Source organism: Limulus polyphemus, unplaced genomic scaffold (genome assembly GCF_000517525.1).
Source record: "Limulus polyphemus unplaced genomic scaffold, Limulus_polyphemus-2.1.2 Scaffold1727, whole genome shotgun sequence".
In the NCBI taxonomy this organism is placed as follows: domain Eukaryota; kingdom Metazoa; phylum Arthropoda; class Merostomata; order Xiphosura; family Limulidae; genus Limulus; species Limulus polyphemus.
Genome location: NW_013667337.1, coordinates 96,018 through 108,602, shown reverse-complemented (window position 1 = coordinate 108,602; position 12,585 = coordinate 96,018). Strand labels below are relative to the sequence as shown.

Sequence of the window (12,585 nt, the reverse complement as noted above, 5' to 3'; positions counted from 1 at the left end):
AAAATAAATTACAGTGAAAGCAATGAAGATTTTGTAGGTTTTGAACCAAACTAAATAACACTAAACCTTTTTTTTTATTTACGGTATTTTCTTATTTTGATGTTATGAGCTCTTTTGTGTCTAGAACAATATATACTAAGCATCAAATTGAATTTTTGTTCAATAAAAATCTTTCAAATGCGACTTTAGCTTTTTTTCCCCCCAAAACTTTGTCTTCAAAATAAGGGTGCGTCTTATATTCTGAAAAATACTGTATATTGTATTAAAATCATCCTGAATATGCAAATCAGCAAGTAACATGACAACAACAGCTAATATACAGTCAAGATGGAACAACATGTATTACAACTACATTTTGAAAATGCTTGGCAGTTTGTAGGTAATGGGATGCCACAAAAAATTAATTGCTTTTGGGAAAGTTATGTAAATGCCTTTTCCAATGCATAATATTAATACATCAGATCATGAAAATGTGTTCAGATTGAGAATTTAGAATTTCTAAGACATGAATATACCTTATACTTAGTGGTATTTGAAAGAAAAGAAACATGGATCAACTTGGGGAAATAGGACCATCCAAAAATAAATCTACTTCAGCTGTGGTTATCAAAGTGTGGCATCTTTAAACTGGTGAGAATCCATGAACACAAGGGCACGTGGCAAAAGCCATTCACATATCCCAGACAGCAGTATGTAACATACTCAAGAAGAATTTCCATCTGGAAACAAGGCCAACAGGATATGGGGTCACCAAGATAAGGCTTCAAGTCATAACTTCTGCTCTACCATTGCATAACTCAAGCAGCTGGAGAATGAAACAAATATTCAGATATTCAAGCTATTCCATACAAAGACATACCAGTGGATACAACTCCTATAGATTTCTGTGCAATCAGACTGTTGATATGGGCACTGGGAACTATCATCCTCATTTACTAGATAGATTATGGAAAGCATTCAGGGTGAAGGGTGTATGCTTTGGACATTACAGCCTTACACCAAAGCCTTTTACAATGGAAACTACATTACAGGGTAACTTGTAAAGATGCACAGGCATTGGTTTTGGGTAAGGTACTCAACCCACTGTATTAACAAAACATCAAGACAAGTTTAACAAAATGTTGTCAACAATGAACAAACATCAAGAACTTCCAAGAAACCACTAAAATTGTAAAATAAACTTTATCTATTTGCATCTAACTAGATTAATAACACTTAATATACAAATAAAAAATTCAATAACTATATAAAAAATTAGTCTATAACTAACTAAAAATGGGGAACAAAAGTCATTAATTTTCTACACACTACTGACAATCTGAGGTTCTTAGCAAAAGCTCAAAGTATTTTATTGCTGTTGCATAAAATGGTTTATAACCTATTCCTATATGCTATAAAGAGCATGTGTTGCACTCAAGACAGGGTGCTTCAAGTTTAGAGTGAGTGCTATTTACACTCTGTTTATGTGCGGGTTATTTTTCAGGATAAATATGTATACATTATATATGATATATATATCAATATACAATTATATATTGATACTGACAGTACAAAGAATTGACAAAACTGGGAAAGCACATGCAATATCAATCACATAGTCAGATAACAAGTTTTAGAATCCTCACCTTCCAAAATACTGTGATTTATCACACAGAAGTTTTACATCTTCACTGGAAATATCACATTCCTCAATTAAAATGTGTTCTCCTAAAAAGAAAAAAAAATGATAAGAACAATTTCAGTCTTGTTTTCTATTATATTGATATTACTATACATTTCTCTGTGTCTAAAAATATATTTTCTATATGTAAAAATCAATGGATCTTCATGAAGTTTCAGCAAATATATGTCAAAATAAGAACATTTCAACTATCATTGTTGAATACTGATAATCATATAAAACTCTGACAATTCTGTAGCATATTAGAATAGCAACACATTCTTAAGTTGACAACCAGTGTTTCTAAACTTGATGAACATAGATGAAAATGAAAAGTGGGCTAGTTGTTTGTAAATATCCATGAGAACTTGGTAAGAGTAGTTGTTAAGCAATTTTGAGCTACCTGTAAAAACTGGAATGGTTTTTCAAAAGATGTTCACTAAATAGAAATTGGTACTTCCAGTGAGAAGTATCCAACATTTTGAGGTGGTTCAGTGAAAGACTACATTGTGGTGTATTGATAAGCCATGGAGGGATGGGGTTGATTATTGGATTTAACAATGTCATCCAATGTCAGGCCTCCCAACAAACTTTGCCTGGATATGAAAACCAAAAGGATAGTAGGTCATCTATTTACAAAAAGCAAAACCAACCAAGACATGAAGACACACTGCAAGTTGGGATGTTGAGATAGTGATTGGAGCTTCATGGTATGTTGCAAAGACAGCTGCAAACATCAAATTTAAAATAGAGGTTCACAGAATGCTGGGTACAAACTCTGGATTGGAGAAGTGTGGAATGCTCCAATGTAAAATGAAAAACTCCATAATGCACAGGGTCCAACATATTTAATGCATACTATCTTCAATGTGTAGAAATGAGATCTGTAATCACATTTAGATCAAATGAGTGTACAATATCTATCCTCTCCCCCAAGAGATGAAATGGAGGGCAAGGTGGTTTAATGTTCTTGTACACTTAAATTTAAGCTGTAGATGTGTGGAATAAAAGTCAGCTTATCATCAAAGAAAAGTCTTAAGAACTTAGCCTCAGCTATCACAGGAAGCTATGCACTTCCCAGATGGAATTCAGGATCAAGGTGCAATCCTTGTTCGTTGCAGAAATGTAAGCAAATGGTTGTTGATGATGACAATTAAAAACCATTTGCAGTGTTGCATTCATATAGCTTATTAAGGGCACTTTGAAGATTCCACTTAAAATATACCTCATATTCAATAACTGACAAAAAATTTGAAAGTCATCAGCATAGTCACAGCTTACAACCATCAGAGGAAGATGTTTATTGCCTCCATTGATCTTATTACTAACAAAAAGTGTGAAACAAAAGACACAGCCTTAAGGTCTTATAAGCTCCTGCACGAAAGATCAGGAGAGTAATAGTCTTAATCAAATTTGAATGATCTTTCTACAAAAATCTTAAGAAATAAAAATTAGAAAATGGTAGCTAATCCATAACAATGGAGATCCCATAAAATACCAAACTTTCAGATAGTGTGTAAGACTTCTTAAGATAAAAAAATACAGAAACAAGATACTCTCCTTGGAAAAGGCTTCCCTGATAGATGTTTCAAGTCAAACCTGATGGTCCATGGTAAAAACCATAATGGGTATTGGAAAGGAGGTTGTTTTAGTTGGGGAAATACACAAGAGAAGCAATGGGCAAATACTTAGAAGAGTGACCAGAAAGAAATGTTTTTCTCATAATGGAGATCATCCAATCAGACTGATGAAGAGCAATTTTGAGTTCCACTAGAGTGACAGGTCTGTTATAATTAAAAATACAATCCGTTTAAAAAAGATGTGATTCGTTTAGTCCTTGCCTTCATGATTAGCACGTTAAAGGAACAAGTGGAGAAGTATGAATGGTGGAAAAAGCACTCTCCAAGGGTGTTAGGAATATCCAGTTAGTTAGCCACTTCTTGGCCATTGTGATGCAAAATCAAAATGGGAGGAACATACATTTCCCATTTACCCTTCGAATCTTGTCCCACACAATCTTGGAACTGGTGGTGGAAGAGATGCTGAAAACAAACTTAGCCCAAGACTCTTTCTGATCTACAGGGTATGGGAACAAGCTGTCTGGAAGGCTATGCAGTTGGTAAGAGTGGAATATCTGCAAAAGTAAAGATACAGACAACACAACAGAAACTGATCAGATCCTAAATTTATCTAGTTAGAATGCAAATCTCAATTTTTCTGAATAAAAGTTTTCATTTTCACTAAAAACTCCTGGTAACCCTAGGAGGCTAGCATTTAGGAGGTTTATCTTACAGCACCCATTAAATTAAACCTATTAGTACCACTTGGTACACTGGACCAATGCTATATTACAGAAATAATGCTTAATATAATTATGAATTTACTATGTGTGTTTTCACAAAATTTGGCATGATTTTGATAAATGTGAAAAGTCCATTGTACACAAAAAAATAATTTTTTTTTAAAATTTGTCTATAAATTTACTGATTCAGTCTGACTCAAACTAGTTTGAGTGCAAGGTGATTTTCATATTAAAGAATACTTTTTCATCTTACAGTTTTAAATGAATATTAAGTTATTTTTGGCAAAACTACATATTTTTTTCTGCTATTTTGTCTACCCTAACTCTAATGGTAGTGACATCACCAATCATGATTAATGTAAAGTGAAATTAAAAGTAGAAAAATATGAAATAAAATGAACAATATCTTTTTCTCTTCTTATTTTGTTTTATAATTTCCCTTGTTATGTGATTCTTATCTTCAAGATTTCAAATGTTAACCTTTTCATGTATATTTTTTGTAAATTAATGGTTTTGTAGTTGTAGTTAGTACCCACTTGAGCACTGAACCTCTCATCAAAAACAATAAAGTGTGTGACCTAAGTGATCTTTGAGTGCAAACCACAATTGAGCAATGCCTCACTTTCTTCAATAAGTTATTTCTTCAAATAAAAATTCTTGGACCTTTAAAACATACATTTTAGAAGACAAAACATAAAAAAGGCAATAAAATATCCTAAAACTATAATTTAGAAGGTTTTCTAACTACACAATAAATAGGTTAACAAAATTCATTTTCTGCTTGGAGCAGGAAATTACAGTCACAAAAACATGAAATTAAGGCCAAACATATTACAAGCACCAAAATGAAATAGTCTCCTAATAAATTCTGTACAAAACAACCTGCTCTTTTTATTGGTTATAAATAATCTAACAGCAAATGTCAGAGAGAATTACTGACATTTTTTGAAAGATAGGATAAGACAAAACAGGGGTGGCTGTGGGTTTGACTTTTATGGCTTGTCAATCTCTAATGTATAAATGTGAAATTGGTGGGACTCTCAGAAGATCATATAAGGGTAAAAAGAAAATCTATAATGCCAATTCAGAGCACAAATGATACAGAGAAGTGAAGAATGAGAGTTTATATAATATTGTAATATTTCCTTTTGAAACTGAGAAATAAACTTTGAATTATAAACTACATTTTGATGCCAAGCTTACTGACATACATTTGTAATTAGGTTGTTTAATTATATTCTGAATGTAACTCTGTAAAAAGCATAGGGTTAAAGATGTTTAACTTCAGCCACAAATGATGTGCCAACTGACTCTGAATGAATCATTTCAGAGCCTCCAGTATTCAAGAATTCCAAGCCAAAATAATGTGCTGCAATGATCCCTCAACTTACAAGATCCTCTCTTCCCTCTTGTGGGCTGCTATATGTGAAAAATATGAGTGAATGCTTGGATCTCATAGAAGGTAAGTTGTTCAGGTAGAATCTTTCCAGGGAGGTCCCCTCATAAAAGTACTGGAATATACATTGAGGGGTCGTTATGACCACACACCAACATAAGAATCATTGTTGTTTGCCAAAATGTGTAAAATCTTGGGAATAAAGAAAAGCCAGGAGAATAGCTCAACTGTAGAGATACAAAAGAGGAGACAGGTTGCTATTGGTTATGTGAACAGGTCCCAAAACTAAAAAAGTATACTCTAAACTTATTGACTTTTTATTTTTGTGTAACTCTAGGAGTCATTTACAATCTAAAATGAATCCACTTGAAAGCCAATACATATCAATATTTGCCCATTTAAGTATCATATAACACAACTTAAACACATTTAAATTCAAATTTTTCTATTAACGTCAATATCAAATACAAAATATAATTTTGAAAACTTCTTTCTTCCTCACTCTGGCTAACATACCTTGTTATTTCACAACAGCTTGAAAATTATTCTAACAAATAATTACATCTAACTTTCAAGTATTCTATCCAGATGTTAGTCAATCTTGACCATTCCTTGCTAAGCATCACAATCACGTATCCAGAGTCGATTTTTGCTTATAAGCAAAATATAACAAACTGAATTTTTAAGTAAAAAGTAATACGGTAAAAACTAATACACTAACTGGTGATATATTAACCAATCAACAATTATGTTACACACACTTCTGCAATCATTCAAAAAAGTGTTATTTTCTTAAAAAAAATACAAAATTCCATAATTATTACAATTAACTTGTTTTACTCTAAATGTTGAGTTCTAACATAGAAGAAACTGTAGCTTGGCAACATTTCCTGAATAGTAGTCTGAACTTGAACATGAAAATTCTTCAAATTAATGAGTGTGGCAAATGACATATTTTGTCTTAAAGAAAAACAAATAACTGAAAAGTGATTTCTAATTATAAAAATTCTTGCTATAAGTTAAGGTAAAAATCTGTCCACTACTGGAGTAACAAAAAACACGAGACATATACACAATAAAGGTTTGAACATATTCAGCATGCTTTCTTTTCTTAATTAATTTACATTTCTTACCTTCCATACAAACATTCACTGCTGTCTCCAGTTTATCTTCTATTAAGTAACGACATTCTGAGAGTGGCTTTATCTTTTCTTTACACCTAATAGTAATCTCATTAGATAGATTTTCTTGTCTCTGTTTTATGACAGTGAGTAGCTTTTCAGTCAGATCCTTAAAATAGCTGTTGATGTATTCTCTGGCATCCTCTGCTGACCTTTTCAACTATAGAAGTAAAATATCCCTAGTTACCAATTGCTTAACTTTTTTCATGTTCAGTGTTAGCTTTTTTAACAGTTTTAGGTACTAATGTAATAATACATCCAAACCTTCACAAGTTGTGGAATGGACATAAAACAGGTAACAAGTATGTAACTGCCCATGGAACAGTTCATCTTAGCTAAGAAACATAGTACATAAATAATCAAACAAAACAAACCCCAGCTCTCATATCAATCTCAAAAGCACCACAGTAATATTAAGTTGAACCATACCATGAGGATATACAAAATACATTAAAGAAATATAGTTGTGATGAAGCAGGATGCAGCTGAATCATGCATACTTAGTAGTCAGTGGGTTCGTTTTGACCCAGAGAAATAATGGAATAGAATTTATTTGAATAAAATTATCTGGTAAGAAATCTATCCACAGCAGAGAGAAACACCTCATACACCTTAATTATTCAATATGTTAGAGTGATTAATGAAGATCCATGAGACAAGGCATAAAACACGTATATCACAAATTCAAATGAAACCTAGACTACATTCAAGTTTCAGATAAATTGCAAAACAACCACAGATGATAAATAAAACAGACAGACTGAGAAAACAATGTGTAAAATTATGTCATGAATTCCCATTTAAAGTCATGCAAGCCTCATAAATGGGGAATTTTCTCTCTAAAATGTAAGAGTGGCAGCCAAAATCTTGTCTAAATAATATAAATGACATGATGGCTAATAGGAATGTAAATAATAGTTTTGGCTTTTTTCTAGTGAAAAGTGATAACATTCAATAAATTCAGTGTGAATTACAATTGTTTCAAATGAGACATTCCATAAATTTAATTATGATAACTTTTACAATGGTTGAAATTGAACAAAATACATTACAACATGTTATTATTTGCCATGAAACTTAAGAACTGACTGTCAACAAGGGGTACCATTCTCCAAAATTTTTCCACACATGCATCAGAATATGTAATTGTATGTATATTATAAAATGTGAAATCTCTATCAAATTAAGCATGTTGTCTTAATTGCCATATTGTTAAAGTTTTATTTTAAAACAGTACTCACCTCTTATACCAACAAACTGCATATCATAATATAATGTCAGTGGTTTGAGCCAAAATTTTATAATTATACAAATCATCTCCACATATTCACTTCTGGCCTTGTAGTCTCCTATAGGACATTATACACTGTAGCCTATTATAATGATATTCTATCTGACAATAGGCTACAGAACTGGTATGACACCTAGGTTTCTAGCCTGTAGATGAGAGAGACTGTCCATGTCACTTAAAAATGCTAGACCAATGAGATGAGCATGTGTTGCATGAGGTAACAACCTTATAATATTACATTTCACACCAAAAAACAATTCAATATTCAAATATGAGTTTATAACTTACAATCCTCTAAAGCTCTAACATGAAGAAGTTTGAAAAAGGTAAATCTGCAAGTAACTGAGATTGACTGAAATTCACATGTATTCTTGTTTGAAAATTATCAACATGATGTTTTTATTATCTTCTGCCTCTGAGTCAGATGTGAAAGATGTCAACCATCAAACTCATTCTATGTGTCACACAAGATTATATGTAGTGTAACATGGGCAACCCCATGACTGTCCAGTCTAAGGAAGAAGAAGAAGAGGAGACATAATCACCTTCACTGTAAACTCCTATCAGAAAACAGAAATAATATTCAATGTTAAAATTGGTACACAATTAAAAACACTTTATTTAGACCTATCTATGGCCTTCAAAAAGTTTTTAATTGTGTACCAGTTTTAATGTTGAATATTATTTATGATTTTAACTTTATACACAAGTGCCAAAATACAATTATTACCCTATCAGAAAGTTTATCAGATGATCAATGAGTATCATTAGGTTTTCTAAGTAAACTTCCCAAACCACTGGAAAGATTAAAGAAATGATAGAAAAAGCACTAAATCTTTGGCAGCTAAAATCCTTCTGCAAGATTTACATACATTGAATTTCTTTTGTAATAAATTAAAGATGGAGGAAGATAAATCTAAGCAAACTCACAAACACAAATCATACAATTTGAGAATGAAATCCCAAGAATAGATAGAAAAGACAATAATAAATGTGAAAAAAAATCCTCCTTGTGTAGCTTAAATTGACTGATAAACATTTAATGTATGCATAGTTTCACCTAAAACAAAAAAATAAAGTTACAAGTAATAATTAAGTGCTTTATGTACATTCTGTGAACTGAAAATACTCCACTACTGTTCTGAATACAATATAGTTTTGACTAATTTTTACATAACATCACATTGCCTCAATTGGAAACATTATGAAAAACACATTGTATGAAAGGGAATGTCATTTTATCTGTATAGGGTATAAAACTAAATTTTTTTTGGTTTCAGAGAGTTAGCTTGTACACTCTCCAACCTGAATTATCATATCATGAAAATGTTATTAAACAGATTCCTACTTCTCAGTAAGAACTATTTTTATTGGCTTGATGGATTTTCTGTGGAAAATTATGATAAGGGAGATTTACAAAGCCAACTCATAGACACAGAACTAGTGAATATTTATCCAAACTGGGAAGAAACCATCACAGAAGTGACCGACTGACTAAGATCTTCTCATTAGCCTAAATGTATAATCTATCAAAAGTGGTGGTTACAGGATCAACAATAAACACATAGATGGTTTGGAAAAAAAAAATATGTTGGTGATTGTTATACTAGATGTAAAAGCAAAAGGTAATGATGGAAATGATATCATACACTGCATTTATACACCTGTATATATAATTGTTATAGGTATAATCACATACTTTATCAAAATGCCTAGTGCTACATCAGGAATAAACTTTTTTTCATTCTGATGTCATATTTCCATAAATGCATACGTTTATCATTTTGTACAGAAAAAATCACTGTAAACATTACTTTCATTTAACATAGGTATTTTACAGTACTAAGTGTGTGATGATTAATGAACAGATCCACACATTGAGCAATATGATTTTTGCACTATTGAACGTACTTCCAAATAAGTATACTTGAAGGTGAAAGTGTTTTGACAATTATCAACTTTATGTAGAGTATCTATCTTAAAGACAGACACTTGGCATAAAGCTAGACAAACCTGAGCTTCAGCTTCATCCAGCTTCAAGAGAAGATCCTGTAGCTGTTTCTGGTAGTCTTTGGCACAACTGACAGTCTCCTCTAAGGTTACTTTGACTTTTGCATTAGCCATATTTCACAAAAATTTTCATCACAAGAAGTTATTGTGCTAAAACAACAGAAAAAATATATCATCAACAATGAACATCACATTTTTTTTCTACATTTAATTTACTTTGGGCTTTGACCACTTAAATTAATAAATTTAATAACCAATTTTAATTCAAAATGATCAACTTTGCAGCTATAAAATTAATAGTTTATAACTCATATCAACAAATTATGAGCTACACTTGTAAGAAACCATAGACACAAGGTTGTATTTGCTCAGTCACTGTGAGAAATTACCAAGGTAAAACAAATAATTGATAAATCAGGTGCTCTCTCAATATGTCAAAGTTGCATGGATATATTTAGCACTTTTCTTTTGGGTTATTCAAAGTTGTCAATTATCATACTAACAGGACAAATAGAAATTTGCAAAGGCACTTACACATCCTTTTTATGACCTTAGTATATGCAAAAATAATGATACTGACACCATTTCTCATCTATCATTTTCAGAGACTTTTCATAAATAAATCACAATGCTAATTTTTTGAACTTTCAACAGCCATAAGACAAACTACACAAGGCTCATAGTGATGTCTATATTCACAGCAGATTTGTGTATGTGTGTATGCCAAACACTTACACACACACTAAATAATGCTCTTCCAAAGGACAAATATGACCTTACCTTTCTCAATATTATGGGTAGTTTTCAATGTTAGACCATTTGCTAAACCTAATATTTTTATGGAAAAAAAAAGAACACAAGACTTAACTGTTTATTGGTGTTTTTAATATTGAAGAAAAACAACAGATAACCTATGTTCCTTTGTTTAAAGATGAAAAATAGCATTCATTACAAGCATTATGTTCAATAAAAAACTATTCTGTGAAAACTAAAGTTTTTGAGAGGCAAAGCTCCTCTCCTATTTCTGATGAGAGTTGTCCTAAAACTCATGAAGAACCTGAATATGGTGTTGTGGGTATTAAATGTTATCTTTCAAAGACCACTAAAAAAATAACAGATTCCTGATGATTAGAAGATTGATACTGTCATTCATCATATTTAAAAAGAATAAGGTCAAGGGAGCACTAGGAATATACAAGCCCTAAGGAGTCAGTTTGAGACTTTTATTGATTTAAGTAGCAGCTTCGTGGTACAGTATTAATTTACAACTACTAGCAATAGTGTACTACTGTATCTACTATTATTGGTCTTTCTGGGAACATTAAGTCACACACGCTTGCTGTTAAATACTAATAGCAATAGAGCAAGTGAAATCTGACTACACCGTCATACTAAATAACATTTTGAAATGCTGTGGACAGGAAGTTTTACTTTTAGTTTAACTTTACACTGGAGTCTCGACGGTGCAACTCTGCAATTTACAAATTATTGAGCACCTATTATTAAGTCGATTGCCTTGCTTAATAAATACAGTGTACGATGTCACTACAATAAGCTTATTAACATTATTATATAACAGTATTTTGTGTTAAATTTTATACTTTAACTTAGATTGAAACCATTTAGCCTCGTATTATCAAACTTTGTTAAACATACCCCTCCTTGTTTGCTATTGAATAGTATGATGCAGACGCTGTTCAATACCGCGCCATCTGTAAACATTTACCATGCTCTCTGTTTAAAATATATAAAAACATATTTATCTTGAACTTTTCGGGCTCTATATGAGATTAAACCTTTCGTGCCCACCCTCATAAAGAACTTGTATATATAAATGTGACTCAATCTAAATGTTTATTTGCAGCTTATACTTATCCAGCTTGTAGTTATAACCTCTTGTTCTTGTTGACCCACTCACTGGTATACCTTCATATTCATGGATTATTTTAAATATTTGAATAACTTTTCCGCGTTTGCGCCTGTGTGATAACTTGAATATCTAAGTCAATCTTAATAGTTTCAGTCTCTATTTTTGGGAGGCTTCTGTACACATTCTATAATGTTAATGCCTTTTCTCAAGGTTGGATACCAAGTTGTATGAACATATTCTAAATCGGAACGAACTATTGTATTGTACACTATATAGAATTACGAGAATTTCTACATCAACATAACCAGCTGATTTCTTCTTCATACTTAACATTCTATTTGCCTTTTTTATCTTTCTTTTCAGTGTTACTTTTTATAATTTTATATTCCATAGAATATTCTACATATCCATTCCTTTTTCCCATAGTGAATAGCTTTGTATTAGTCATTATTAAATCGAAGTTGTCATTTCTCTGACCAAGGGAACTGATGTCATTATCACTGTTTGTTGGTGAGAATAGCTTGTGTCATCGGCAAGCATTTTTATTATGTTCTTCACAGATTCTAGTAAATCATTGTTGGAAATTACGAGGTATCGGTCTTACAACAGTTTTCCACGTTCTTCCACTATAATAAACTCGTCCCCCCTTCTTGGTGGTTCAGTGCCAGACAGAAGACCAGAAAAATGGAATGTTATCTAACACAATTAGTTGATTTAATTTGATATGTGTTGTTGAGCAATGGTCGGAATACTACTTATATAATCCATTTGTTACAACAACAATTGTTATGGTGTAAACGTTTTTTTTTTTTAAGTTGGCAGAGTAGGACTATAACTATAAGTAAGTAAGCAACTTTATGCTTAATAAGATTACC

The 12,585-nt window shown here is 31.8% G+C and overlaps 1 protein-coding gene across 1 annotated transcript in view; it reads right to left on the bottom strand.

Moving 5' to 3' along the window:
* The window catches only part of LOC106464724 (cytokine receptor-like factor 3), a 36,278-nt gene extending 24,731 nt beyond the window's left edge, over positions 1-11,547 (bottom strand). Inside the window, exons 1-4 of the mRNA XM_013924877.2 lie at positions 11,497-11,547; positions 9,844-9,990; positions 6,492-6,699; positions 1,626-1,707 (exon numbers count right to left, since the gene is read on the bottom strand). Of these exons, the coding sequence (XP_013780331.1) occupies positions 1,626-1,707; positions 6,492-6,699; positions 9,844-9,954 (401 nt within the window). The 5' untranslated portion in view covers positions 9,955-9,990; positions 11,497-11,547. The remainder of the gene's footprint in view (positions 1-1,625; positions 1,708-6,491; positions 6,700-9,843; positions 9,991-11,496) is intronic.
* Between the last annotated feature and the right edge of the window lie 1,038 nt (positions 11,548-12,585).